This window comes from Lepidochelys olivacea (genome assembly GCF_965140295.1).
Source record: "Lepidochelys olivacea isolate rLepOli2 genome assembly, chromosome: 6".
NCBI lineage: Eukaryota > Metazoa > Chordata > Testudines > Cheloniidae > Lepidochelys > Lepidochelys olivacea.
In genome coordinates this window covers 120,463,669-120,491,537 of record NC_140416.1, presented here as the reverse complement: position 1 = coordinate 120,491,537, position 27,869 = coordinate 120,463,669, and the positions used below count along the sequence as shown (strand labels likewise).

Sequence of the window (27,869 nt, the reverse complement as noted above, 5' to 3'; positions counted from 1 at the left end):
GCCTCCACTTTTCCACATATAATGAAAATTGCCGTGATACGCTGAAATCTCAAGGTCAAGTTTTTCAAAATGAAAAACGTTAAAACGTACAAAAATTCTCACTTTATCACTAACATCTGAAATTTAAATTCTCTAGGATTTAAGAGGTTTTTGCTAAATCTGTTACTCCTAGATCTTAAAATGAAAATCAATGTGTGCTTGACTTCCAGTCATCAGATACTGTATTTTATCCATCTGCAAGAACGGTGTATATAACTGGCTTCTGACTATGAGGTGCAAGTCTACTTCCTAGTGCAACATGAAAAAACTGAAAAGGAGACTTCCACCAACCTAAACACAGAAATGTTCACATTTTATTTTAAACAAATATTACATACAAAACCCACAAATTCTAAAGTTAAGAGCGCTTTATGGACCAAATCCTGGGGTAGAGTTCTTCTGCAGAGTGTAGGTCAGGGGAGGAGCATACGCATGTACACACAAGACAGCTTAAACCTCTCCTCTGTACACCCACTGTTTCCAGTACAGCTTCGGTACGTGGCTGGACCCTCATTACTAAATTAGGCTGCTGGAGCTCAACGGCTGGAAATCACCATAAGGAGTTGAAACTGCAGCCAAAGATCAGTATGGTACAGGGGCATCTTTCTCTTCCCCCATAGCTTTTTCTCCTTTCTACATTGACAGGAGGAAGAGTAAGTGACATAAGAGCCCCTACTTTGGCTCGACAACACCATGAGATCATCCTTACACTTTGCTGATTCTCCATGGGCTAACTAGCTGGCTTTGGGATCAAATATCACAACCGGTACGGCACACAAAGGCAATGAGGCATCATAGAATCTGGCCCTATATCTAGAAAATAATCAGTGAATTATGACTATTTGTATTAACTATACACACTTCATATAAAAATTAATTTGCATGAAGGATCTCAGGGATGCTCCATCACTTCCATCATTCCACTTTGTAAAGGAATCTTTAGGACAAAACACTTACTCTTTTTTGCAAGTGCACTTAAAGTATGTTGGCAAAATTTCTTAATACTGGAGAAACTAATGTCTTGAGACAAGAAAACAGTGGAAAGGTACCAATTTTGATTTAGCTCTGCTTGAATGCAAAGGCTGACAATCTGACATCTGTAGATGGATCTAACGGCTTCCGCTTTTTGGGCAAACTGGAGTCCTCCTTTGATTTTTCTTCTAGTTTCTCTTTCTCCTCATTCTTTGCATCTGCTGGGCGCTTCCTCTTTTTTGCTTCAGCTGAATTACTAGCTGCTCCTCCTTTGGCTTTCTCTGTCCAGATCTTAAAAAAGCAGGTATGTTAAAAAACTAAAAACCAAGCATATTATTGTGAATTCTACTATCCTACCATATAATCACAGAAAGAAAACATCTGCAGAATAAGTCAGCACTGGAATAGTGACTACACTGACCACTGCTAAAGTTTGAGACACATTGGTAAGGTTGGAAATTACTTCCCAAGTCCAGCTTGTGCTACTGTGAGACTCTTCTTTACATCAATATCTTAACTAGTCTAGTTGTGAACACTAATGGTAGTATTTTAATGATCAGTCTTGACAAATTATTCAATGGTCCTTTGTTCTAATTGCACACACACACACACCACGTTAAGGTTGTGTTTAAGTAATTTTGACAACAAAAAGAAATATTAGTGATACAACAATATCGCTTAATATTGTTAATTCCATATTAAGATATGTACCTATACGTGTCAAGACAATGTAATTGGATGTCTTAATGTGAATGACCCAAATATCAATAAATAAAAACCCCCTCACCCGCCAAAAAAATGTATTATGTTTCTCTCAATTTAGCATGATGGATATTTAATGCCCCAGGCTTTAGAGCACAGTTATAGTCCCTTTGTTGATTTCTCTAGCCTATACATTTTAAAAGCCAGGTTTTATTCAGGCCTTGGTCCGTTTGTTTTTGCAGGTGAAATTTGGACATCTAATCACTAATATTTGCACCACGAGATCACTACAGGTCCAAAATAGCAAAGTTTTCTTGCCTTCCTTCACATGTCTTTTCTGTAACAAATAAGGAAGTGCTGCACACACCATTTCACGTAAAGATGGTCTAACCAAGGCATTGTGAAGAACTATTATCTCTTTGCTCTTACATGCCACAGCTTATTTATACATACCATTATGGCATTTGCTATAACTGCAGACTGTAAGTGCTTGTCTAATTTGCTGTGCATGATCACATCTAGGTCTTCTCAATATTTCTCCTTTGTAACAAGTGTTCTTCCATTTTGAACTTCCGTTTGGTGTTTTCACCTCTTTCTCTCACCTTACTAATTCTTGACCACTTCTCTGAACTTTTAAATTCCTTCCTTTACTAGTCTCTGCATCCTTTCCAAATCTGATTTCATGTCTGCAATTTACTCTTGCAAACATTACTCCTTCCTCTAAATCATTATGAAAATAAACAATTTATAAAGATCTGGCTGATAATTAAAGCATGTATTTTGGGTTTTGGCCTGGTATAATATTTTGAGTCCAGATGGAGAGCAGCAGCATTTAAGGAAATTTCAAAACTGGAATTTCCACAGGATTCAGTGGTAAAAGAGAAACAATTCTTGAAAAATATAGCGCAACACGGCTTTCTTACCATCCTTTCATCAGATGACAGCACTCTAAATTGACTCATGCCTTCTTTTATTATGTCTGCTTCCTCCAAATCAGGATTATCTGCCAAAATACTCTCTCTGTTTTCTTCTAGCCACATCTGGAATCCTGTCTTTGGTCTAAAATTGTCACAAAAAATAATTTCCAGTGTATGAAGCCTATAGAACAACTTTACAAAAATAGCATTTGCAACAAGAACTGATTGGAGTGTTTTTTATTGCCACAGAGATCCTGTCTAGAAAAGCAAGTCAGCATACTCAGCAGTTTCTATTCTCTCTTCAGAACAGTTCACCAGTAGGTTGCAGCAACAGATCAAATCTGAGTGTTTTTAAAACAGAGTACTTGACTTTAAAACAGTGGTGGGCAACCTGCGGCCCATGGTCAATGTAAACAAATTGTCTCACGGCCCACCAGCAGATTACCCTGATGGGCCACACGCAGCAGGTTGCCCACCACTGCTTTAAAATGATCTCTGCTAAAAAGTTCTCTTTTCAAATTGGAGACTTTCATGCAAGTCCCTTATGAATCTGGAACCACTTGTGAAGCCTTTAGATTTAGATTTTAGATGTCAGGAAATGTTTCAAATTTAAATACTTCCAGTACTTCCATCTAGCATAGCAGCATGGCTTAACCTATTGTTCAACAATCAATATCAGATGCATAAATAATACCCAGGCAGAAATCATGGCCGAGGGCCTAAAACTTACATTACACATCGTACATGACTATCAGTCACATACAAATGAACCTCTCTCAAAGTGACACAAAATCAGCTGTGAATGGATTTTCTGTAACTATCGGGAGACATGCAACATTCTATGCTTTCACTGTGTTTTCCTTACAATCGCACGATTTGTTTTATGCAGAGACAGGTTTGACAATACATATACTATAAATAGCAGCCAGCTAAGATCATAAAAGTGGCTTCACAACTGCAAAAACTTATTAATGAATGCTCTTATCATGGTTTTATACAGCTTCATCTCATTCCAATGCCATCAGAAATCGTTCCTACAATCTTGGTGTGTAAGGACTACCTCTAGAGGCGAGGCAGCTAAGTCTTCATACTCAATTAGCTAGTGAGACTCAGAAGATGAATATAACAGAAGTGTTGACGCACCACTTTTATAGCTCATGTTCCAAAATGTTCAAACCAAACTTTTAAAAAAAAATGTGACACTTCTAGGGTACATCAACATTGCAGCCTGGGGTGCAAATGGCAGCTCATGTAGATGTAATCTAGCTAGCTCGCGAAAAACAGAAGTGAAGATGCTACAGCACAGGCTTCAGTGCGGGCTGCACAAGTCCACCTGACCCTTCTGGGTATGTACTCACTTGCGCAGCAACTGCTGAAGCCCATGCGGCTGCATCCTCACTTCTATTTTTAGTAAACTAGCTAGAACACAGCTAGCATGGGTTCATCTCTGAGAGTTACCATTCACACCCCTGGTTGCAAAGCAGACATACCATGAGACTAGCCAGATCTAAAGCACTGAAGAACATTAATGTACAGATGAGAAAAATGAAATAGCAACAATTAATGAGCCTTATATTAGAAATGCAGACATTTCTGAAATTGTGTCAAGTGTATACATCAAAATTAAAATTAAGTGTTATGTGAGAAACAAAATCCCTTGTATTCACTCACTTTTTGTTTTCAGTGTTTTCAGTGGCAGCATATTGGATTTCAGGCAATATATTTTCAGCTTTTTCTTCTCTTTCTTCTACTGTTTTGTCACCAGCATGGGGTGTACGGGGCTGGAAAAAAGTGGCTGCTAAAGCCTATAAAAATTTATAGAGATTTTAAAAAATCCACTGGTGATATTTACACATTGTGAATACGTCTACATCTGACAATACAAATCACATCATCCCAAGGAAAAGCGATTTGACTGAGGGTTTCTGTTGTTAAACTGATGGTTTAAAACCTTAAGATGGTACATGGTTATTGTCAATACGCTATTATTAAATAAGAATAACTACTGAAGTCACCGCAAGGACATGCTTTCTACAGCTTGACAAAAAAAATCTCATATTGCTTTTTAGTCTGCACATGGTGTAGTTCTACACATTTCTGTACTCTGCTTGGACAGAGTTTACCATCTGGGTTGTTTCATTCAATCAACAGTGTTTCCTATATGCAATAAGAGCAGGGAAAATTCAATTTTACTCACTAACTTTTTGCTCACTGAACTAGTGTAAAGACCGGAAATATTACCTGCTTGGACTTGGGCTTGGGGATCAGAGGCTTTATAACTGGAGACTTTTGTTTGTTTACAGCCCGGCTGTTAGGTGTTGGGGTATTCTTGGAGAACTTGCTCATATTATCTAGAATGTTAGCTGAATGAGCTGTTGGGTCTTTTTGATTAGCAGCTACCTAAAGTAACAAACAGTTGGGAGTATTTTATTTTCAGTGACAAAAGGGAGTCTTCTTTTCCAAAGAATTTCTTTTATATGAAAATCTTAACTTTAAAAAAAAAAAAATCACTATCAGATGAACTGCAAAATTCTTACCTTAAAGGGATTGACTCGTCCTTGGCTGCTTGATGTAATTACAGCTTTTGTTACAGAAAAGGGAAAAAAACAACACATGAAAATCTGAGAAGTATTGTGTGTGTTCCATAAGATTAAATGGAACATTTTTCATTTTATTTCCTTAATTAGAAAAATAAAAGTATTCCAGCCTTGTTAAATGAAAACTGAAAGGTCTGCACTTTTACTACGATGTTAGGAAACAGGAGGCGAGGCAGATGGATAGATACTGACAACAAAATGATAGACCTGACAACAACATTTTCTTATTGGAATGAGATTTACTCACCAGATTTAGGAGTAGACATTTCTGGCAATCCTACAGTTTTGCAGAATGGATTCTGTCCTTCAGAATAAAAAGATACATTTTAAACTCATAACAAAACGCAAATATTAAAACAGCACAACTCATTTTAAAAAAATCCTAGTGAACTCATATGTAACTTTCATCATTACTTTATATTTTAATATTTGTGTAAGTGCTTTAACAGACACATTTAAATCATTGTATCCCTATTTGGGCTCACCTTTTCTAAGAAGAAGGAAAGAGCTGAATGTTTACTTTGCTAAGCTAAGCTTTACTTTGCCACTTTTATGGATAACCCCACTTAAACTTCATCTTTTTGAGCAGTAGAAGCAACAGCATTTATTTAAAAGAATTTCTAGTACTTAAAGTGTTACCATAATACAGAAAAGAGCATGCTAAGAAAAAATGAACTTATAATTGCAGGTCTTCAAAGCAAGTTTCAGTGTTCGCACTCTTCACTCCTTCAAACAATACGGTAAGCACATGCTAGACAGTAGTTCAGTGATTATTTCCCCTCCAACCCCTCCATCTTAGAGTCCAAAGCATTCATATTACTATATATGTATTAACACACAGAAGGCGGGAAATGGAAAGCGCACAAGGAGATGCGTGCTAGAAAGTCTGTCTGGAGATGATAGTGAAGATATAGCAGAGCATCACAAGCTCCCTATAACCCTTTTCCTTCAGGTGCCCCAGAAAATGGGCATTGGCAGCCAGGGAGAGGGCACAGCCAGGGTGTGCCTTCATTCTGTTAATTCAGCCCATGTAAGAGCTGAAATGAAACCAAGAAAACAGTTCCATCAGATAAGCCAGAAGTCAGCAGGTGCTATTGTTAAAAATGAAACCACCAAAAAAAAAAATGCAATGATAGTAACGTAGTTAAGTGGGATGTTCAAACCAGACAGAACATGTCTAATGGTTAGTGTCCTAACTGGAGTCAAGAATACTTATTTCTTTCCACTGACTTAAGTGGGCTTTGGATCAGGCCCTATGTGTAGAGCCCTACAAATCCACTGATATCTGCTTTGCATCCGCAGATATGGATATCCACGGACCATTTTTGCAGATTGAGGATGGATGCGGATCCAAATTTTATATCTAAAGCCTTGCAATTCTGCAGATATCAGCTTTATATTTGCGGATCATTTTTGTGTATCGCAGCTCAGATGCGGATACAAATTTTGTATCCGTGCAGGGCTCTACCTATGTGTCTGACCTGCTGTGTCACTTAACATCTGTGCCTCACTTTCCTTGTAAGATGGAGATGATACTTACCTACCTTACATTGGTCTCCTGAAAATTAATTCTTTAAAAATGTTAAACGTTATATAAATTGTTGTGTTATCATCCAATCCATTTTATAAAGTTATGAGGGGAATTTCCACAATGAAAAATTAATTCCTATTAAATCTGTAAAACAAAGGTCTGTGTAAACTTCCCAACCTGTCCCAAAAGTGTTTCTTACTAAATTTTTGTATTTCTGGCATTTTTTCCACTTCCTCAACTGCATCAGCTTCCTTGCTGTCTTCCATATCTTGTTCATGCAGAAGGTTTCTGACTCGAGGCTGGCTCCACTCTGTACCAGAGTTGCTATAACTAAGTGGAAATAATTAATTTTAATAAGGTTGTGCATGAAACTCCACCTCATCCAAAGGGAAAGAGGAACACTCATTAACAGAAAGGAATAAAGTAAGACCAAGTTACATTTCTGTATTAATTTTATAAAATGAAAACAGTCTGGGCTTTTTTTTTTTTTATTATGCTGTTGATTAATCTGTGGTATGACAGTCAAAACAATTCAAGGGTTTAATAAATTAAATATCAATAACCACTTCAGTGCCACCACCACACAAAATACGTTCAGCACCACCACCACAGTATTCCTATGACACTAAGGGGGATCACAAGTGCCTGTGTTTTCTCTTGAAGTTCACAACACTGAATTCAAACAGCCTGCACTGACCTCCAATGTACTCAGAACTCAAAGGCTCAAAGACAGACCACACAATTTTACCTTACTCCCCAAGATGGGCAAGAGAAAGGTGGGCTCTGAATAAGAAGAACCTTGCAACCATTTCTGGAGGAAGAGTTAAGGAGAAAGGTGCTAACTATTGAGGAAAGGGATAAAACATCCGAGATCTCCTGCTATATAGTGTTGACAATTTGCAAAAATATAAATGGGCCAAGTTTTCAAGACTAATAATTTAATTATGCACACATGCCAATTACATGCACAAACTACTCATTTAAATACAAAGCCAAATTACTGGATTCATATATTTTCAAACTGCAATTTAGGCAGAAAATGTTAAAAATATGATCTTGTATTTTACTGAAATCCCATTAAATTACCAAGTACATTTTCTATATTTCTCTCTCAATCTTTGCTGATTACTAAGATGTGCGTATATGTAAACAGAAGCTCTCGTTTTCCAACAAGACTCTTACAGCAATGACTGAATCTGGCAATAAGAACAATCTAGTTTTCGTGATATAATCCAACCCTAGAAGAGACTAAAATCACCAACATTAGACTGTGGCTTCCATTCATGAACCAGGAAATTGGAGCAGACTACTTGGAAGGGAGTTATCAACCTGTTTGCAGCCACATATTCCAAAGGAAACCTGCACACATTTTTACGTATGGGCCTTAAACTTGTTGCAAAATTAAACTTCTTTCTATCAAAATAAGCTCCCTAACTTTATGCACTGTACTGTGATGCCATTATCTCAACGCTGGTGAAAGGCTGTGAAAGCTTTTCTATCACTGGATTAGTGATACTGTTTAATACCAGCTCTAATCCTGTCTATTCCTAGAGGGGACAGGTGCTGTAAAGAACATCCACTGTGGCTGTAAATCGCAACTAAGGGCTGTTCTACCACATTCTTGCATTGAAATAACTAAATTGGTTTTAAGTCACAATTTTTGTTATTTTGGTGCAAGTCTGCGTGTGGACACTAATAACAAAAGGTGTGCATTAAAACTGATCTAGTTATTTCAGGATCAGTTTGTGTGTAGACCAGCCTTAAGTCCCTGCACTGCCAACTCAGCCTAGAATCTCGAGAAATCAATCTGCGTTCCTTCAGCCTCATGCATCACCAACAGTAGTTTGCAATCAGAAATTAGTTCTATTCTATATAGGTTCATATGCCACCCTCATTACTGTGGTATTTGAGTGACTTCGATAAAAATTCTTCCAACACCACATAAGCAGGAAATGAACCAACCCACTCTCTCTAGCTTTGCTGGCTCTTCAGAGCTAATTTATTAAAATGAATCCCAAGGAGTAGAGCTATTGAACAACACAGCTCTACTTTTATATAGACCATTGTTAGAGTAGAATCACACTAGGATTAGAGCCAATTGTCACACACTAATAAATATATTGCATGTTTATAGCATCAGACAATAAAATTGTATTGACTGCACCATAGTTTTGAATATATCCGTATTAACAAAAAAATCTGCAGGTTTCTTTATCATGTCAAAATTATTTTTACCCAGCATTCAGATGGTTTCGGAAATCCTCCTCCTCCTCATTTTCTTCAGGTGCTGCCATCTCTGTCGCTTTCTCTACAGCCATCTCACTAAGCCGCTGGGCTAGTATTAGTTTTCTAGAGCGAGATGCATACTTGATAGCTAAATTGACAGCATTTTGGGTCATGAAGTCAGCAAGCTCCACACAACGAAATTCACGTTCCAGTTTACACGAAAGCTAAGAAAGAAAAACAATCCTTTAGTTACACACTCCACAGGCATGCTTCCTAGAATAACCGAAAGAGAATAATTAATCATAGTAATGGCACTAAGCACCACCAACTTAATATCTCATAAGGGGTATAGCTTAGCCAGACACCTGTATATACACCTTATAGCTCCCTTATTTTGTAAGGACAGTAACTTTTCTTAGGCAACACAGACCTATTGGCCAATTATATATACACACACACATATATATAAAAGCCTGGAAATTCAAAATAGTTTTTTAATAGGAGCATGCATGGATATGCAAGCCCATCAATTAAGGCTTTCGTTTATTAAAAAAATGTTGGAAATTTAGTAATCATGACAGTGAAATTTTAACAACACTCCCTTGAACAACGAACAATAGACCTTATCCTGCTCTCCTGGCTCTCTTGATTAGTGTTACTGATTTCAGTGTGCCTACTTGCATAAGAGAATTTAACAGGATTTGCACAATGTGGGCAGGAAGTATGCAAACATTTCACATAGCACTGCCAACACAATTCAATTCTGACCCTGCAATACCTATAGTATTCTGGTGCTAGACATATTAGGCAGAGAGTGCCAACAATACTTAATGGTATAGCAAAAAAAGTAGTTCTCTCTGTGCAACACCTTTTCCACGATTGAGAAGCAATACTGTGGCTAAAATCATATAGTGTGTTAGGTGGATAACTGTACACATGGAAGAAAATGACAAAGTAGCTATCCATAATTAAACTGCATCAAATACCATCTACTGAAAATTAATGCTCAACAATAATCTTTAATTTCTTTTGCATTTAAATTTTACTTACAGCAAACAATTTCATTAAAAGCTCCTGCTGTTCTTTTGCTGCCTCATTTTTAGCATTTTCATCGTATTCATATCCATTTTTGGATAAATAATCCAAGTGATTGTGAAACACTACTGAACGCCAAAATTGTTCCTGAATAAGAGAGAGGGGGAAAAAAGCATACTAAAGGCCAGGAAAAAAAAAGTGCTTAGTACTTTCCACCAACTTGTATCAAATTATTCTCTAATGTTCCTTTTCACATTCTGTTGGGGCAAGAGATAGATATTTGTCCTTAAGCCTTTATCTGCAAAAGAAAAACATACCACACTAAGAACTTGGACAAATTGGAGAGAGTCTAGAGAAGAGCAACAAAAATGATTAAAGGTCTAGAAAACATGACCTGTGTTGGAAGATTGAAAAAACTGGGTTTGTTTAGTCTGGAAAAGGGAAGACAGAGAGGACATGCTAACAGTTTTCAAGTATATAAAAGGTTGTTACAAGGAGGAGGGAAAAAAATGGTTTTTCTTAACCTCTGAGGATAAAACAAGAAGCAATGGGCTTAAACTGCAGCAAGGGCGGTTTAGGTTGGACATTAGGAAAAGCTTCCTAACTGTCAGGGGGGTTAAGCACTGGAATAAATCACCATGGGAGGTTGTGGAATCTCCATCATTGGAGATTTTTAAGAGCAGGTTAAACAAACACCTGTCAGGAATGGTCTAGATAATACTTAGTCCTGCCATGAGTGCAGGGGACTGGACTAGATGACCTCTCAAAGTCCCTTGCAGTCCTATGATTCGAACTTTATGGCATGCTTGTAAACCACATCATATCCACACACAAAAGTGCTCCAAATAGTGTTGTCAATGTTGGTTGTATGTATTTCTGGAGGTTTCATCACATGACATAATCTTTAATTAAAGATTAATCTTTAATTCCTGGAGACTCCAGGACAATCCTGGAGGGTTGGCAACCCTAGCTCCAAACAGCTTACATGCACAACAAATGCCATTTATATTATACTTGTTCACAGCTGGATTGAATCTAGTCTAATCGGAACTATCTGAGCCTTCACCAGTTTAGTGCTAGAGTGGACAATGCTAAACCATTCAGAATAAAACAGTTCGAACAGTCCTACTACTACTGCGCTACAGTGCATGGGCAGCCTTTCAAAATCCCCAGAATCCACTGCTTCTGGGAGCTGTAACAGAAACTGTAGGATAGAATACCAGAAGGCATTTTAAGTGAAACAGTATAAAACAGCACTAGCATGGACACTGGCCAAAACTGCAGTGGTCTGCAACACAAATAAACAGAGCTAACATGCACAGTAGGAACCATTTGTGTTTAAGCTAGTCCATGCTCAATGGATCAATTGGGAACCGTTCAGTCCTGTAGCGTGTAGACGAGTGGTTCTCAAACTTTTGTACTGGTAACCCCTTTCACAAAGCAAGCCTCTGACTGAGACCCCCCTTATAAATTAAAAACACTTTTTTATATATTTAACACCATTATAAATGCTGGAGGCAAAGTGGGGTTTGGGGTGGAGGCTGACAGCTCGTGACCCCGCATGTAATAACCTTGGGACCCCCTGAGGGGTCCCGACCCCCAGTTTAAAAACCCCTGTAGACACTACCTAAAATACAAGCTCCCTCCAGCCAAATTAACACTTCAGGAAGTCCTTCTTCCACTGCTTGGCAAGGACAATGAGACACACATTCAGTCAGTACAGTTGAAAAATGGAGGAAAACCACTGAACACTTCACAAAAGAATACAGTATTTTTTACTGAAGCTTCTTCTGTATACATCAGGGGTCTCAAACACGGCGTTATTTCCTGCGGCCCGCCATAGGTGCCGACTCCACCGGCAGCCAAGCTCTCCTCCCCCCCGCCAGCCCCTCCTCCTCCGAGTGCGCCGTGTCCCAGCTTCTCCGTCTATCTCCCAGCGCTTCCTGCCGCCAAACAGCTGTTTGGCAGCATTTAGGACTTTCCAGGAGGCAGGGGGGAGGAGCGGGGATGCGGTGCACTGGGGGGGGCAGAGTGGAGGCGGGGACTTTGGGGAAGGGGTTGGAATGGGGGTGGGGAAGGGATGGGAAGAGGTGGGGCAGGAAGAGGCAGGGCAGGGGCGGGGAGGAGCCTCATGGACTAGACGAGCAGTCTGAGGTATGACATTCATCATGGATGATTCTTTGCTGTGAGTAGCTGGGAAGAATGTTTGTTAAAAGTGGCAACGTATTTTGTATGAATAGTTACTTTAAAAAGTTCCTGCCATTACAGCTATGTTGATAGACTGTTAGTATAGATCATCATCAGTGTTACTGACCACATAAGGAATGGTTACAGGTATTTATATTTTATTAAAACCCCTCTTCGCATTACAGTTTTAAAAAGTTAATACATTGACTTTTAATAGCATACTATATTACTCCTCATTTTTTTCATTTTTGACTCTACTTTTGTATCATTGTATGAAAAGGTTTCAGTGATGCGGCCCTCGGGCCAATGTACTAGTCCTCATGTAGGCCTCATGGTGATTTGAGTTTGAGATCCCTGGTATACATAGATCAGTGAACATAGATTTCAAAACATATGAACAAGTTTCAGAGTAACAGCTGTGTTAAAATAACAGAACGCCACCTTCAGCCCCCAACTAAAACCCCTCCAACGCATTATCAAGGATCTACAACCTATCCTGAAGGATGACCCAACACTCTCACAAATCTTGGGAGACAGGCCAGTCCTTGCCTACAGACAGCCCCCCAACCTGAAGCAAATACTCACCAGCAACCACATACCACACAACAGAACCACTAAGCCAGGAACCTATCCTTGCAACAAAGCCCATTGCCAACTGTGCCCACATATCTATTCAGGGGACACCATCATAGGGCCTAATAACATCAGCCACACTATCAGAGGCTCGTTCACCTGCACATCTACCAATGTGATATATGCCATCATGTGCCAGTAATGCCCCTCTGCCATGTACATTGGTGAAACTGGACAGTCTCTACGTAAAAGAATAAATGGACACAAATCAGATGTCAAGAATTATAACATTCATAAACCAGTCGGAGAACACTTCAATCTCTCTGGTCACGTGATTACAGACATGAAAGTTGCGATATTACAACAGAAAAACTTCAAATCCAGACTCCAGCGAGAGACTGCTGAATTGGAATTCATGTGCAAATTGGATACAATTAACTTAGGCTTGAATAGAGACTGGGAGTGGCTAAGTCATTATGCAATGTAACCTATTTCCCCTTGTTAAACCCTGGATTTGTGCTGGAAATGGTCCACCTTGATTTTCACACACATTGTAAGGAGACTGATCACTTTAGATAAGCTATTACCAACAGGAGAGTGGGTTTGTTTGGGGGGAGGGGTGGGGGGGGGGAGAAAACCTGGATTTGTGCTGGAAATGGCCCACCTTGATCATCATACACATTGTAAGGAGAGTGATCACTTTACATAAGCTATTACCAGCAGGAGAGTGGGGTGGGGGGAGAGAAAACCTTTTGTAGTGATAAACACCCATTTGTTCATAATTTGTGTGTATAAAAACAAACATCTTCTGTATTTTCCACAGTATGCATCCAATGAAGTGAGCTGTAGCTCACGAAAGCTTATGCTCAAATAAATTGGTTAGTCTCTAAGGTGCCACAAGTACTCCTTTTCTTTTTGCGAAAACATATGAAATTGCCCCTGAGATGGAGATTAAAACTCAGTGCCAATTTACACCATGTGCACCCCAACTGAAATGAGGTTTAAATCAAATCAGAATTTGGAGCAAAGTACAGATCTTTTGCGGAGATACCAAAGAATATTCTACATTTGCATCTTTTTTCAACTAGTCTCTACTTTAAGAGACAAATTAAACCTGAAGACCAAAACTTTCAGAATGACTAATAATTTTGCATGCTTAATTAAATACTTTAAAAGAGCCTGATTTTTAAAAGTTGGGTGCTCAGCAGTGCCTGAAAATCAGACACCTATAATGGGTTTCAAGTTGGGCCCCAAACACTAAGGCAGCCAAAAAATGTTAATCACTTTTGAAAAGCAGACAGATTCGATTTTGATGATCAAAGGGAGATAGCATTTCTTAATGTGTAATCTTACATTGATTCTATCAACTTTGTTCTATATTTATTCTCTTTGGTACATACAATTATTTTAATAATAAAAAACTTGCATGAACTACCAAACCTGAACAAACTCCACACCTAGATCTCTTCTGCAGACTCTATGCTGCCTCTTTGTAGTACAGTTCCCAAATTGTTTATTGGGGTTAGATATTTTGCAATAAATTTAGTGAAAGATGCCAGACTGACAGCTCTGGAGACTGAAGACCCCTATTTATGTACAGATGGACTTCAGAAGTGGAAGCTTCTCTATACTATCCTACCGATGTGCCTCAACCTTGACCTAGGAGCAGAACACTAATTCAGTGCTGTCATGTATTCAATAGTTTGCCTCTTTACAGTGGGGGTTTTAATAATGTGGACCCCTGTTCACTAGGAACACTTAAGACAATCTCATCCCAATTTGTTGGTAAAGTCTACATACCTCCATCTGTCCTTTTTCTGTTGTAATTTGACAGTAAGGAAGTTTAAAGGATAAAATTGCTACAGCAGGACGTGGAAGTGTAGGAGGGAACCGAGCTCCTTTACAAGGAATGCACCTGTCCAAGGAAAACAAAACACATACAAACCACTCAAAATCTACAGAAAAGCCAAACTGCAAGTCAGGTCTCCCAAGAATATAGAAGGAACGAGGTATTTTAACAGGGTTTGTCATTTATAAAAATTGTATTTTTACATCTGTACAACTGGTGAGAGAAATAAAAGCTCATGGAAAGACCAGAACATATGCTCCACAATGTCAGCTACACCAGAGTTCTCTGTTCCATTCTCTTGTTTACTTTAGATACTTTAAATACGGCAAACAATAAAAACATTATAGCAAATTTCTAACACATGATTTAGTATATTCTAGAAACCGTAAATTCCAATTTATCCAAATCACGGTCCACAGAAAAACAGAAGATAATTGCAAAATTTGAGCTGGCTTTCTTATTGTTTGTTTTATTTTTGGCAGAGGAGTGGCGTGTGTGATGGAAAGGGACGGGAACACACACACACACTCTCTCTCAAGACAGTCTTGTAGCACGTTCTGCTTTTTGACGTACTGGATCACACATACAGTCCTGAATAAAGTGACTCTAGTGTTATTGGAGCACTATAATGGCATTTAAGTTGGCACTCTCTTGCAGGGTTCAGCTAAGTAAAATGTCAGTCTGGGAAAGGTGATCTATAGAGCTGCATCACTGCAGCATTAACAAAATTTCTCCTTAACACTGCATAAAAAAAGAGGAAGCATTACTGGTCTGGTTAGGTGTGTCAGTTATTGTATAAGGTTTGATAAATGAAACACCAAACAATGAGCCTCCCCTGCTTTCTTATCTTTAGCAGTTGTGGTGGCTTTGAATAAAAAGTTCTTTGTAATTCATAGAGGAGCACCCTTTTTCTTAGAGGAGCAGGAGGAAAAAACTCATGATGACTCTGACTCAGTCATCCCACCAGTTTGATACACATTTTAATGAGTTTCCTGGAGACCAGGGTTATTTAAAGAGCTGGAAGAGGAAGTGGACAGCGAATTGAAGTCTGCCAGTGACACAAAATACTTTCACTTAATAAAAAACTACAGAGGAGTATAAAAAGCTCAATTTTGAATTACAGGAGAACCTCAGAGTTACAGATACCTCAGGAATGGAGGTTGTTTACAATCCTGAAAGGTTCTATAACTCCGAACAAGATGTTACAGACTTCAACTATGGGGGCGTTGGCGCTGCAGCCATGGGGTGGGGGTGGTGTCAAGGCTCCAGGTGTAGTGGGGAGGGGGGACCCTCAGGTCCCAGGGCTTTAAACCTGGAGGGAGTGCTGGGACTCAGGACTTTAGCCCCATGGCTCCGCTCCCTGTTTCAGCCTCACAGGGGGAACTGGGGCTCAGAGCTCCCCACGGCTTCATTCCCGGTTTCAGCCGAGGGGGTGGGGGGGAACATGCCAGGGCTTGGGGCTTTAGCTATGGGGGGAGCACTGAAGCTGAAACCTGAGGGTCAGAAGCCCCGAGCCCCCTTCCTGGACGCCTGACCCCCCCCCACCCTGCGGCTGCAGCCCCAACCCGTTGTGGCTGAAGCCCTGAGCTGGTTGTTTTTTGGTTCTTTTTTTTGTCTCCACTGCTGCCTGATTGATTACTTCCAGTTCCACATGATGTATGGTTGACCAGTAAGTCCGTAACTCTGGTGTTCATATCTTTGAGGTTCTACTGTACATTTTTTCTAAATTTATCTGCCAGCAGTCTGTAGGGTAGTGCACCACTGAAAAAACAAGCTGATGGGTTCTGAACTGGCAGGAACCTCTCTGGAAAAGGATGTAGGAGAAGTCATAGATAGCTGAACAAAGAGGCTAACCTAGTGTGGATCAGCAATTAAACAGATAGGATGCTTGGGTGCATTAAAAAAAGGGATAGAAAACTATCAATTCCTTAAAACAATGTTATTGTCATATATTGCGCTATAAAATGACAGTTCGCTCACAGCTCCTCACAGTCATAGGCTAAGTATTATCACACAAATAACCAGCTACGACTGGATCTGCACAGGGGTCAACTCATGTGGATGCCACTGCAGGATCTGGCAATTATTGAGGGGATATGAGGAGGAAAAGTATACAAAGTGATCAAGGTATTAAAAAAGCAATGTAGGACTGGACCAAATGGAATTGGGAGCTTCTGATGCTGTTTTAGGAACCCCATAGAAGAAAGATTACAAACTTATTCGCTTTAGAAAATTGTAATTTTAGTAAGGTTTGTAATTCACAATAAAATGTAAGATGCCTGTTAGCCACACATTAGAAATTTCTTTATCAAATTATTACTGACAATTTTATTCAAGGTCAATTTAGTAATTAAATGTCCATTTTAAAAATTACATATATAATTGGATCACTTTCTGAGCATATTTATTAGCTATTTACCCTTTAAAAATCATGTTAGTTAAAGTTTCTCTACAGTTTCTATTATTCTAAAGGGGAAATGTAACATTTATACCATGACCAAGACAAACAACTCTCTTTGCAAAATCCCACCTCAGCTGCTGGGGGTTTTCATGGATGCCAATTACCCAATAATGATCAGATTTTCCTTTGCAGTATTCTCGTGTGTCACATACTGGAATCCAGGTGTTCCCAAGTCCTCTGTTCAACATCTTCACAATTCCCTCCGAATCCACATAACATGGGGTACCTATTTATAACAAACACAAGCATTGTTCTGGCAGCCAACTCAACCTAAGACCGCAATACGACTGAGGATTTATGGGCAGATGCTGCTAGGCAGCAGTACATGGTTAGGATGCCCAAATATTAAGTAATGTCCTCCAGCCCAAAAGTACAAACTGTTTGGGAGAAGCTACTGTTTGATTAGAAAGCTGCACCACCTGCTGGCCAGATTATTCAAACTGACATTTAAACATGGAGATACGTAAGAGATTGAAATTCCTGAAAGATTTCAAGAATTTGACAGAAAATAAGCTACTTTAGGAAAAACCACAACTTTGGGAATAAGCACTTTTTCCTACTATAAATCTCAGAAGTTAGAAATTCAACAGAAAAAAGGTTTCTCTCTTCAACTCGAGGCACAGCAGTATTTACAGTTTATCCTGAAACTCCCAAGCAGGTAGTTCCCAAATTCAGCTACTTAGCAGCTGACAGGTTTCAGAGTAGCAGCCGTGTTAGTCTGTATTCACAGAAAGAAAAGGAGTACTAGTGGCACCTTAGAGACTAACCAATTTATTTGAGCATAAGCTTTCGTGAGCTACAGCTCACTTCTTTGGATGCATTCAGTGGAAAATACAGTGAGGAGACTTATATACACACCCATTTTTTCATGTTCCGTGTGTATATAAATCTCCTCACTATATTTTCCACTGAATGCATCCGATGAAGTGAGCTGTAGCTCATGAAAGCCTATGCTCAAATAAATTGGTTAGTCTCTAAGGTGCCACTAGTTCTCCTGTTCTTTCTACTTAGCAGCTGTAATCATAATCTATATTTGATTCAGATGGTGCAGTCTCTCTGCTCTCTCACTATCCAACCAAAATTGGGGCCTGGATGAAGGTTAGATGGTGGAGACTCAATCCACAGAAGAAAGAGGTAATACTGGCTGGCACAGAAAATATTCAGAAGAGATGTTAGGGCTGATACCTGTCCTTGGACTCGAGGGTGTTTATCTGCATTTAGTCAATAAGATGTGCAAGCCAGAACCCCAGTATTTTTTAGCACTCAAGTAGCATTAATAGCCAAGAAGGGTTCTTCTCATCTGTGTATAACTAGCAGATTGGAACCTCTCTTTCTGGATGCAGAGCTGCCCAGCTATCTGGTCTTTGTTACCTCAAGCTGCAATTATTATTGCACTCAAAGCTGTCATTGAAGACCACTCACATTTCAGGTAGTGCAGAATGCAGTTTCTGAATATTTAGTGGTGCTTCTCACTGGGAGAATGACACCTGTAGTCCACAGTGTGCTCTTGTTTCTAATTTGTGTCCAGGTGCAAGTCAAGGTGTTGGCTGCAACCTATAAAATAACTTTCTAATTTTGTTCCTGACTATTGCAGAGAACACCTCTCCTCATGCTATGCTGCAGCAGTTGAGGTTAGCTGAAGAACTGACTTAAAAGCCCGCATATGTAAAAGGGGAGTGGTTGGTGGCATAGGGTTCCCAGCTACGGACCCTCAGTTCTAGAACTCACTCCACACATTGATCTGACAGAGGAGACTTTGTTGACCTTCTTAGAAGGCTACAGGGGTTATCTATTTTTCCTCACAGGCTTTTCCCTAAGCAGATATTTGGGACAGATCTCAAGTTTTTTCTATTTCAGTAGAAAGGCAGAGATGTAGCTTTTTTGGGGGGAGGCAGGAGGGAAGCCAATTGGCTCAAGGTTTTTTGGTAACATTTTAAAGTATTTTTTTAATACTGTAAATACACTAAAATTTCCAATTACCACATTTATATCAGAGGAAGATGGATGGATCAGTGGTCAAGAGACTTTAAAAACAAATTTGAGTTACAGGAACATCTTATTTTTTAAAAATTAGGTGAACGATTCTGCAAAATTCTCCACCTAAAAAAGCCAAGGTTGCTCACTGGAATTCTCATCACATAGCTGCATCATCTTACCTTCTGCTGAAAATCCTACCCACGTCAGGTAGGATTTCCTTGTAAGAGGAAGTGGGTCTCCATGTAAAACCTGTCTCTTCTTTTTTCCTATCTCTATCAGCTGTACTCCAAGGCACTGGTCCCCATCAAAGCCAGTACCTAGTAAGAAAAGAAGGTCAGCCCAATGACTGTGTTGCATAACAATATAATTTTATACTTGATTAGACAGAATCTGAAGGTAAAATGCATCTTCCTCTGAGTAATTCTATTTCAGGTCTATGCCTGAACTGGTAGGTCAAATAACTGAGAGCCCAATTCTGATCTCAGATATGTGGGTACATGTTGTGTGTATCTTATAAGCTCAGCTACAGCTCTTACAAACACATGCGTAATACTTGTTTTTACAAACTACAAGTTTCTACAAACTTCCTCCTGTGTATCTGAAATCCAAGTTGGATCATGGCTATCTTACAGTTACAATCCTCTCCCCACAAACTCAGCCAATTATCAAAGCATTCATTTGTTCCTGCCTAGCAATTAAATGTCTATTGCATATTCTTCTTCAGAATTCAAGCTATTTTAAGCGATAGATGTGTATAAATATGCAATGAGGCCAACATCTGCAAACTTGAGTGCCTAAAATTTCAAGCAAAATTTTTTTTTGCTGATTTTCATAAGTGTTGAGCACCTACAACTCCTACTGAAGTCACTGGGAGCTGTGCATCCTTAGCACCTCTCAAAATTAGGCTACTTATTTTTAGGTGCCTAATTTAAGGCACTCAAGTTTGAATATGTAGGCTTTATTGTTTAATGACATTTGTGGGTTTGCTGCAATAAAAGGAGTTACTGGTGGAGAGGGAGAGAGGAAGCACAGAGCGAGGAAAAGAAAAGAAGAATTGGTGACCATGCACGTTAACCAATACCTGAAACCACTGACAAGAGATGGTAGGGATTTCAAACAAACCAAAAAAAAAAAGCATGAGAGGAAGAAGAGTACCTCTGTGATAAATAACCACAAGCTGCTCTCCATGTCCCGCCATTGACACCACCGGACCAGGGAGACTGAAGATCTCTTTCTGAACTCCACCAATTGTAAACACACGAGTTAGCATTGCACTAGTGGCACAAGCAGCCCAGCCCTGACCCAGACAAATAGCTTCAATATCTTCATCCTTTGGCATATCTACTGTCCATTCCTTGTTGGAATCCCAGGAGCTAAAATGAACGCAATGAAGCTTGCTAAAAAAAATGAAAAATGAGAATAAAAAAAATGCTAAAAAATGAGAGGAACAAAAGGAAAACATTTAAACATTTAAGTCTGAAATAGATGGCATGACTTAAAATACACCATCGACTTACCTGTGCTCTGTAAAGTTTTATTATTTTCTGAGACTTGAGGGATTACCTACAATCTGCAACTATCAGACACGTGAAATGGCATGATACGTGCAGATTACCATTTGTAACACTATTGCTCAGTGACTGATCATCCAATTCAACTTGCAGCTTCAGAAAGCCAGATTCTTCAAAAGTATGATGTTGAATCTGATTGGAGTCTATGGGTGGGATCTTCAGATGTGCTGAGCAACTCCAACTCCAATTAAAATTAATGTGATTTGAGGGCGCTAAGCACACCTGAAAATGAGGCCCTACAAATCTTGTCACATTTTCCTGACAAATTCAGGGGGTTTTTTAATTAAAACTTTTAATTTTTAAAATTTAAACTTTAAGAGACAGACATAAGCAAATTGCTTTTAAAATTTCAATTTGATGAGATTATTTGCATGAATAGTTCTATACAGTGCTGCAAGGACATAAAAAGAAATAAAAAAGACAAACTCCCACAGATATCGGTCAGAGGTAAGTAAGATCTACCCAGGGATAGGGCTACATGCTTAGGGCTTGATCCCTGTGTCCATTGGTCATTACTGCCCATTATATTCCTGTTTGTCATTTAAAGGTGGAATTCCAAGTGCAACATCTTTCATATGGCAAATAAAAAATACAGCCGCTTTAGAGTCCTGTTACATTCAAACACCAGAAGGCAAAAATACAGCCGCTTTAGAGTCCTGTTACATTCAAACACCAGAAGGCAAAAAAGGCAGACTCCCAAGTATTTGACACACTTTTGAAAAAGCTTTGAAAAACGTACAGGTTTTTTAGAGCTCCTATAACTAGTAGATGCTGATCACATTTTATAAATGAAGATCTACATTTTGGCTAGTTGTACATGGATGAACTGGGTGAGGAAATGGGTGAAGATCTTTCTCGCCCCTGAACATTCCCCAGCTGCTGTTGGAAAGTATGTACGGCCCGTTTCATCAGCAGGTTCTAAGAAGCACTATACAGTGCACACACTTAAGCCATTCTGTCAGTGTGTGCCCTGCAGCTAAAATGCATCTACGCACCAATGCTCAGACACAATAGCTTTCTATTATCACTCCTACTACTGCAGAGGGAAGTAACAATCTTCCCAACAATGCCTTATCATGCATTATTGACTTGAGGGGACTGAAATTCTGTCATTAATATGTAGAGTTTCGTTTGAGACATCAATGCATTAAAATCTTCCAATATACACTTGGAAAGACAGAAGAACTTCAAACAACAAGAAACAAAGAAAACTACCTGCACTACATAAAGTATTAGGATACTTCTTAAATCTACGTAGCGGAAGGATGTGAAAATCTACCACCATTTTTTTTTTTAAATTAAGATCAAGAACCAAAAAGTGATAACTTCAAAGAGCTCTTTGAACATGCTGAATTTAATTCCACAATACAGGTTCCATGCAGATGCACTATAGATTACCTTGCAAGTTCCTCTGTGCTCTCACATGCCAACAGGATAGCTTCACTGGAGAGATCAGCCATTGTGTGATTCAGAGAATTTGGCAAGTGTGTTGCATGATGTATAGAGGTATCGTGAAATTCCACATCTATAGCGTTGTCTTGCTCATCATTATAACAACGAATAATACCAGTAGAGTTCCACACCTATAAGACAAAAGGTGAAGAATATTAGCAATTCCAAAGAAGCCAGTTAAATTAGTCACACCTACGAACAGTTTAAAAGTGGCTGTGGCTGTCAGCTGCTGGGGCCGTCAGCTGCTGGGGCCGGAGCTGTCCCCACTGTTCCCTCTCATGGCCGGAGCTGTTTCCCCTCCCCCTGCCTCCCAGCGGCCACAGCTGGAGCTGTCAGCAGCCAGGGCTGGAGTTGGTACTGTCTCCCCCACCCCACCCAGCAGCAGGAGCTGTCAGTCCCCACCTTCCTCCCACAGTGGGACTCAGGCTGTCAGTCCCCCCAGCAGTCAGCCCCTCCTCCCACCCCAGTTATTTTTAGTAAAAGTCATGGAAAGGTCGCAGGCTTCCATGAATTTTTGTTTATTGCCCGCAACCTGTCCGTGACTTTTACTAAAAATAACAGTGACAAAATCTTGATCTCAGTCATAGTTGAAGATAAACGATTTAAAAGAGTATTTTATCTAGAATGTAATAGCACAGGTACAAAATGTCATATTCTAATTTTCCCTTAAAACAAAATATTGTGTCTACATGAAAATAAGTAAAAATAGGAACTTCTCACTCATGTGTGATTTAGGCAAGTTACTTAACCTCTCTACAGCCCACTTTCTCCATGTGTAAAATGGCGATATATAGATATATAGGTATAGATATATAAATATATATAACACTTACCCATCTTTTTAGAAGTACTTTGAGATTTACAGGTAAAAGGTGCTAAGTGCAAAGTATACCATTAAGAGCTCTGGGTATTAACAGAAGGCTACTTTTATTATTTAGCTTTAGAGTTATGTCAAATTTTACAGTTTTTCAAGATAACAGTAAAAGAATTGATTTTAGTCTTAGGCAAGTCAAACAAGAAGTAGTGTCAGTAATTACTGAAAAAGTTATTATATCAATCAACACAGCCATAGATAAAATTAGATTTACCATGAAGCGGTGCGTGAGGTGTGAAGGGGTAGAACCAGACTGGAATGGCTTTTGCTGGGGAGTTGGCATTGGTCCATCATAGAAAGGTCTTTGGGTGGTTGATACTGGCAGAACTGGAATGCTACTATCTTGGTCATTGTCATCATCTTTTTCAAGATCGGAATTAACTTTCATCAGTGCAGTATCTAGAAGGTAAAACTTTAATATCAGAGGATTACCATGGCAGATGAGATAGAAAACAATTAAAGAAAACACTAAAAACTGTGCAGTGTGATAAAACAGAGGCCATATTTGAACAGAGGATGTAGGTAAGACTCAATAAAATGCTATCAGAGCCCGAAAAAACATTAAGAGCTGTAGAATCCAGTTCATTCTGTACCTAGTGAGTTCTCATCGTCCTCTATTATTGCCCCTCGTTGTCTAGGATGGCCTGAAGCTAGCATGAGGTCGTCATCATCATCATCTTCTTCCCCATTAGATAGGACCTTTGGAGATGACTGTGGCTCAATCAGGTCTGTGTTTAAAAAGTCATCATCTTCATCAAAAAGATTGTTGTAGTCCTTTGTCACTGCACTGGAGACCTAAAGTGAAAAAACAATCCTCAAAGAGCATTTTTCTGAACCTTGCATTCACAAATTGGATTAGCTAATAAATCAAACCATACAGGGGCTGAGGCTGCTAGAGCTCTGAGTTTTTATGTACTCAGTCAAAATAAGCATGATTGCTTAACATTTACAGATAAGGGTTAAGTAATATTTTTATTACCTTCCCACTTGATTTCTTTCCATCTCTATTACAAACATTCTCAAGCAGTCCCAGATTTCCTTCAGTGTCTGTATATGCTATTTGCCCACCTTTGGGGTGCCATGCCAGCCCACAAATTGTGTAACTTTTCTCATGTTTCATCCTAAAAACAAAAAAAAAAGTTTTTAAGCTTCTTAAGGTAGGAACCTTCATAAGTGTATTCTGCAAAGTTCTAGTGCTCCTTGTACTATAAAACAACATACAGATAAATGTAGCAACAACAAAATTACAAGGTGCAGAGAAGGGCTACTATGATGATCAGAGAAATGGAGAAACTGCCTTATGTCAGGAGACTTAAGGAGCTTGGCTTGTTTAGCTAAAAAAAAACAAAGGCTGAGGGAAGATATGATTGTGCTCTATAAATACATTAGAGGGATAAACAACAGGGAGGGGAAAGAGTTACTTAAGTAAAGTGCCAATGTTGGCACAAGAACATCTGGAAATAAACTGGCCATCAACAAGTTTAGGCTTGAAATTAGACAAAGATTTCTAACCATCAGAGGAGTGACGTTCTTGAACAGCCTTTTAAGGGGAGTAGTGTGGGTAAAAAAACCTAACTTGTTTCAAGACTGAGCTTGAGAAATTTATGGAGGAGATGGTATGATGAGGTTGCCTCCAATGGCATACAGCACATCCACGACTGCTATTAGCAAATATCTCCAAGGGCCACAGATGAGACTCTAGATGGGGAGAGTTCTGGGGAGAGGGAACTTTTTCCCATGTGTCTGGCTGGTGAGACTCGCTCACATGCTCAGGGTCTAACTGATCCCCATATTTGGGATTGGGAAGGAACTATTCCCCCAGGTCAGATTGGTAGAGATCCACAAGGGGGTTCACCTTCCTCTGCAGCATGGGTCACTTGCTGGTTTGAACTAGAGTAAATGGTGGATCTGTAACTTGAAGTCTTTAAAATCAAGATTTGAGGACTTCAGTAACTCAGCCAGAGGTTATGAGCCTATTGCAGGAGTGGGCGGGGGAGAGGGCCTGTGGCCTACGATGCGCAGGAAGTCAGTCTAGATCAGTGATACTCAATTAGATCTACCCATGGGCCGATTTGAGTATTTTATGACGAGAGGCGGGCCATTAGTGCAGAAGGCTGACAAAATAAAACACAAAACAAAACTTCAGCTGCCAATAAATAAAGACCTTGACTGCAACATAACTATTAGCGTTTCTTTTAACAAAGTTTATAAATCAACATTATTACCTGTTTCATAGTTGTAGCCATGTTAGTCTGTATCAGCAAAAAGAATGAGGAGTACTTGTGGCACCTTAGAGACTAACAAATTTATTTGAGCATAAACTTTCGTGGGCTAAAAACCCACTTCATCGGATGTATGCAGTGGAAAATACAGTAGGAAGACACACACACACACACACAGAGAACATGAAAAAATGGGTGTTGTCATACCCACTATAATGAGAGTGATCAGTTAAGGTGAGCTATTATCAGCAGGAGAAAAAAAAACTTTCGTAGTGATAATGTAGCGCAAGAACAACGCTTCCTCAGCTCTCGTCCCCTAATGCCCCTACTCTACTTGCACTACATTGATAATATCTTCATCATCTGGACCCATGGAAAAGAAGCCCTTGAGGAATTCCACCATGATTTCAACAATTTCCATCCCACCATCAACCTCAGCCTGGACCAGCCCACACAAGAGATCCACTTCCTGGACACTACAGTGCTAATAAGCGATAGTCACATAAACACCACCCTCTACCAGAAACCTACTGACCGCTATACTTAGCTACATGCCTCCAGCTTTCATCCAGACCATGCCACAAGATCCATTGTCTACAGCCAAGCTCTAAGATACAACAGCATGTGCTCCAACCCCTCAGACAGAGACAAAAGCCTACAAGATCTCTATCAAGCGTTCTTACAACTACAGTACCCACCTGCTGAAGTGAAGAAACAGATTGACAGAGCCAGAAGAGTACCCAGAAGTCACCTACTACAGGACAGGCCCAACAAAGAAAATAACAGAATGCCACTAGCCATCACCTTCAGCCCCCAACTAAAACCTCTCCAGCGCATCATCGAGGATCTACAACCTATCCTGAAGGACGATCCCTCACTCTCACAGATCTTGGGAAACAGGCCAGTCCTTGCTTACAGACAGCCCCCCAATCTGAAGCAAATACTCACCAGCAACCATACACCACACAACAAAACCACTAACCCAGAAACCTATCCTTCAACAAAGCCCACTGCCAACTCTGCCCACATATCTATTCAGGGGACACCATCATAGGACCTAATCACATCAGCCACACTCTCAGAGGCTTGTTCACCTGCACATCTACCAATGTGATATATGCCATCATGTGCCAGCAATGCCCCTCTGCCATGTACATTGGCCAAACCGGACAGTCTCTATGTAAAAGAATAAATGGACAGAAATCAGACGTCACAAATTATAACATTCAAAAACCAGTCGGAGAACACTTCAGTCTCCCTGGTCACCCGACTACAGACCTAAAACTTGCAATACTACAACAAAAAAACTTCAAAAACAGCCTCCAACAAGAAACTGCTGAATCAGAATTAATTTGCAAACTGGACACCATTAAACTGCACGCAGCCAATGAAGTGGGTTTTAGCCCACAAAAGCTTATGCTCAAATAAATTTGTTAGTCTCTAAGGTGCCACAAGTACTCCTCATTCTTTTTGATTATTACCTGTGTTTCTGGCAACCTCTAATGGGAGAAGTGATATTGACGATCTCTGGCAAGCTTTATGAAGCGTGTTTTGTAGGAGGTCAGGGCAAGGCACATGCACTGTTGAAGATGCTCTCATCTGTCAGGCAATTGCAGCGTTGTTTTTTTATAATGTTCATGGTAGAAAACCCAGATTCGCAGAGGTACGTTGATCCGAACATTGTTAAAAGATAGATGAATAGATTCTGGCTATTCTGAAACTGCTCAGCATATTAAGTCCAGAAATCACAAAGTCCCACTTTTCTGAATTTTGCCTTCAAGACATCTGAGCTCTGGAGCCTTACAATTTCTAATTGAAGGGCACCTTCATCAATTAAATCAAGAATGTTCTTTTCTTTAGAAGGGCAAGGTCCATCAGCAGAAACAACAAACAGATAAAAAATAAATAAGAGCAAATCCTTTGGAATTTTAAAATTTTCAAATCACATTTTAAAATTTTCAGTCAGATTGTTTAGAAATTCTTGGATCGTTTTCATTGAAGTTTCATCTGTAACAACAACATACAATGTGGGAAAATGCAGCATCTTTCCTGTAAAGTCTGTCTGAAAGACTTCACGATTCACACACTTTTTCAAACAGATCCCCAACACTGCTTGCATGGCCTTGGAGTTGCAAGCTGAGGGAATTCAAGTGACCAATAATATCGCACAGAAAAGTTACCTGTGACATAGAGGAGACATCATTTATAAATTCCAGGAACTCACAAGCCTTGGTCTTGTGGTTTGAAAGAAATTCGATTATTTCTTTTTGAATTGCACAAAACTTCTTTAGCATGCACCTCCTACTTAACCAGTCAATGTCGTTGTTCTGCAACAGGTCACTGTATGCAGCTGAAACGTCTTGTAAAAAAGGTTTAAAAAGACGATGTTGCAAGCTAGAAGTTGAGTGTATATGTAGTTCACTAACGTCATCACAATACCCACTGTTTTTTTCAAGTCCCCAGACAATTTACCGCATAGGACAGTCTGGTGAATCATGCAGTGAAGCATATTTAATGAAGGGTGTGTCGCTGCCAAACAGGAAGCAAAGCCCTTCTCTTTCCCAGTCGTGGAGGGACCTCAATCTGTAACAAGCAAATTTACTTTCTGCAGATCTAAACCATTTTTTTCAAAAAAGCCTTTTACCTTTTCAAAAATGATCTCTCCTGTGGAGTAGGATTTTAAT

General features: G+C 39.5%; 1 protein-coding gene across 3 annotated transcripts in view; it reads right to left on the bottom strand.

Moving 5' to 3' along the window:
• Positions 1-327: 327 nt before the first annotated feature.
• The window catches only part of WDHD1 (WD repeat and HMG-box DNA binding protein 1), a 51,828-nt gene continuing 24,286 nt past the window's right edge, over positions 328-27,869 (bottom strand). For all 3 annotated transcript variants that reach the window (XM_084631038.1, XM_084631039.1, XM_084631037.1), the window contains exons 10-26: positions 23,943-24,084; positions 23,557-23,758; positions 23,178-23,362; positions 22,036-22,220; positions 20,222-20,463; positions 19,246-19,383; positions 17,159-17,315; positions 14,580-14,694; positions 10,035-10,166; positions 8,994-9,208; positions 6,958-7,088; positions 5,475-5,531; positions 5,168-5,211; positions 4,872-5,030; positions 4,302-4,435; positions 2,637-2,772; positions 328-1,302 (exon numbers count right to left, since the gene is read on the bottom strand). In XM_084631038.1, coding sequence (XP_084487164.1) covers positions 1,099-1,302; positions 2,637-2,772; positions 4,302-4,435; positions 4,872-5,030; positions 5,168-5,211; positions 5,475-5,531; positions 6,958-7,088; positions 8,994-9,208; positions 10,035-10,166; positions 14,580-14,694; positions 17,159-17,315; positions 19,246-19,383; positions 20,222-20,463; positions 22,036-22,220; positions 23,178-23,362; positions 23,557-23,758; positions 23,943-24,084 — 2,578 coding nt within the window. In that variant the 3' untranslated portion in view covers positions 328-1,098. The remainder of the gene's footprint in view (positions 1,303-2,636; positions 2,773-4,301; positions 4,436-4,871; positions 5,031-5,167; positions 5,212-5,474; positions 5,532-6,957; positions 7,089-8,993; positions 9,209-10,034; positions 10,167-14,579; positions 14,695-17,158; positions 17,316-19,245; positions 19,384-20,221; positions 20,464-22,035; positions 22,221-23,177; positions 23,363-23,556; positions 23,759-23,942; positions 24,085-27,869) is intronic.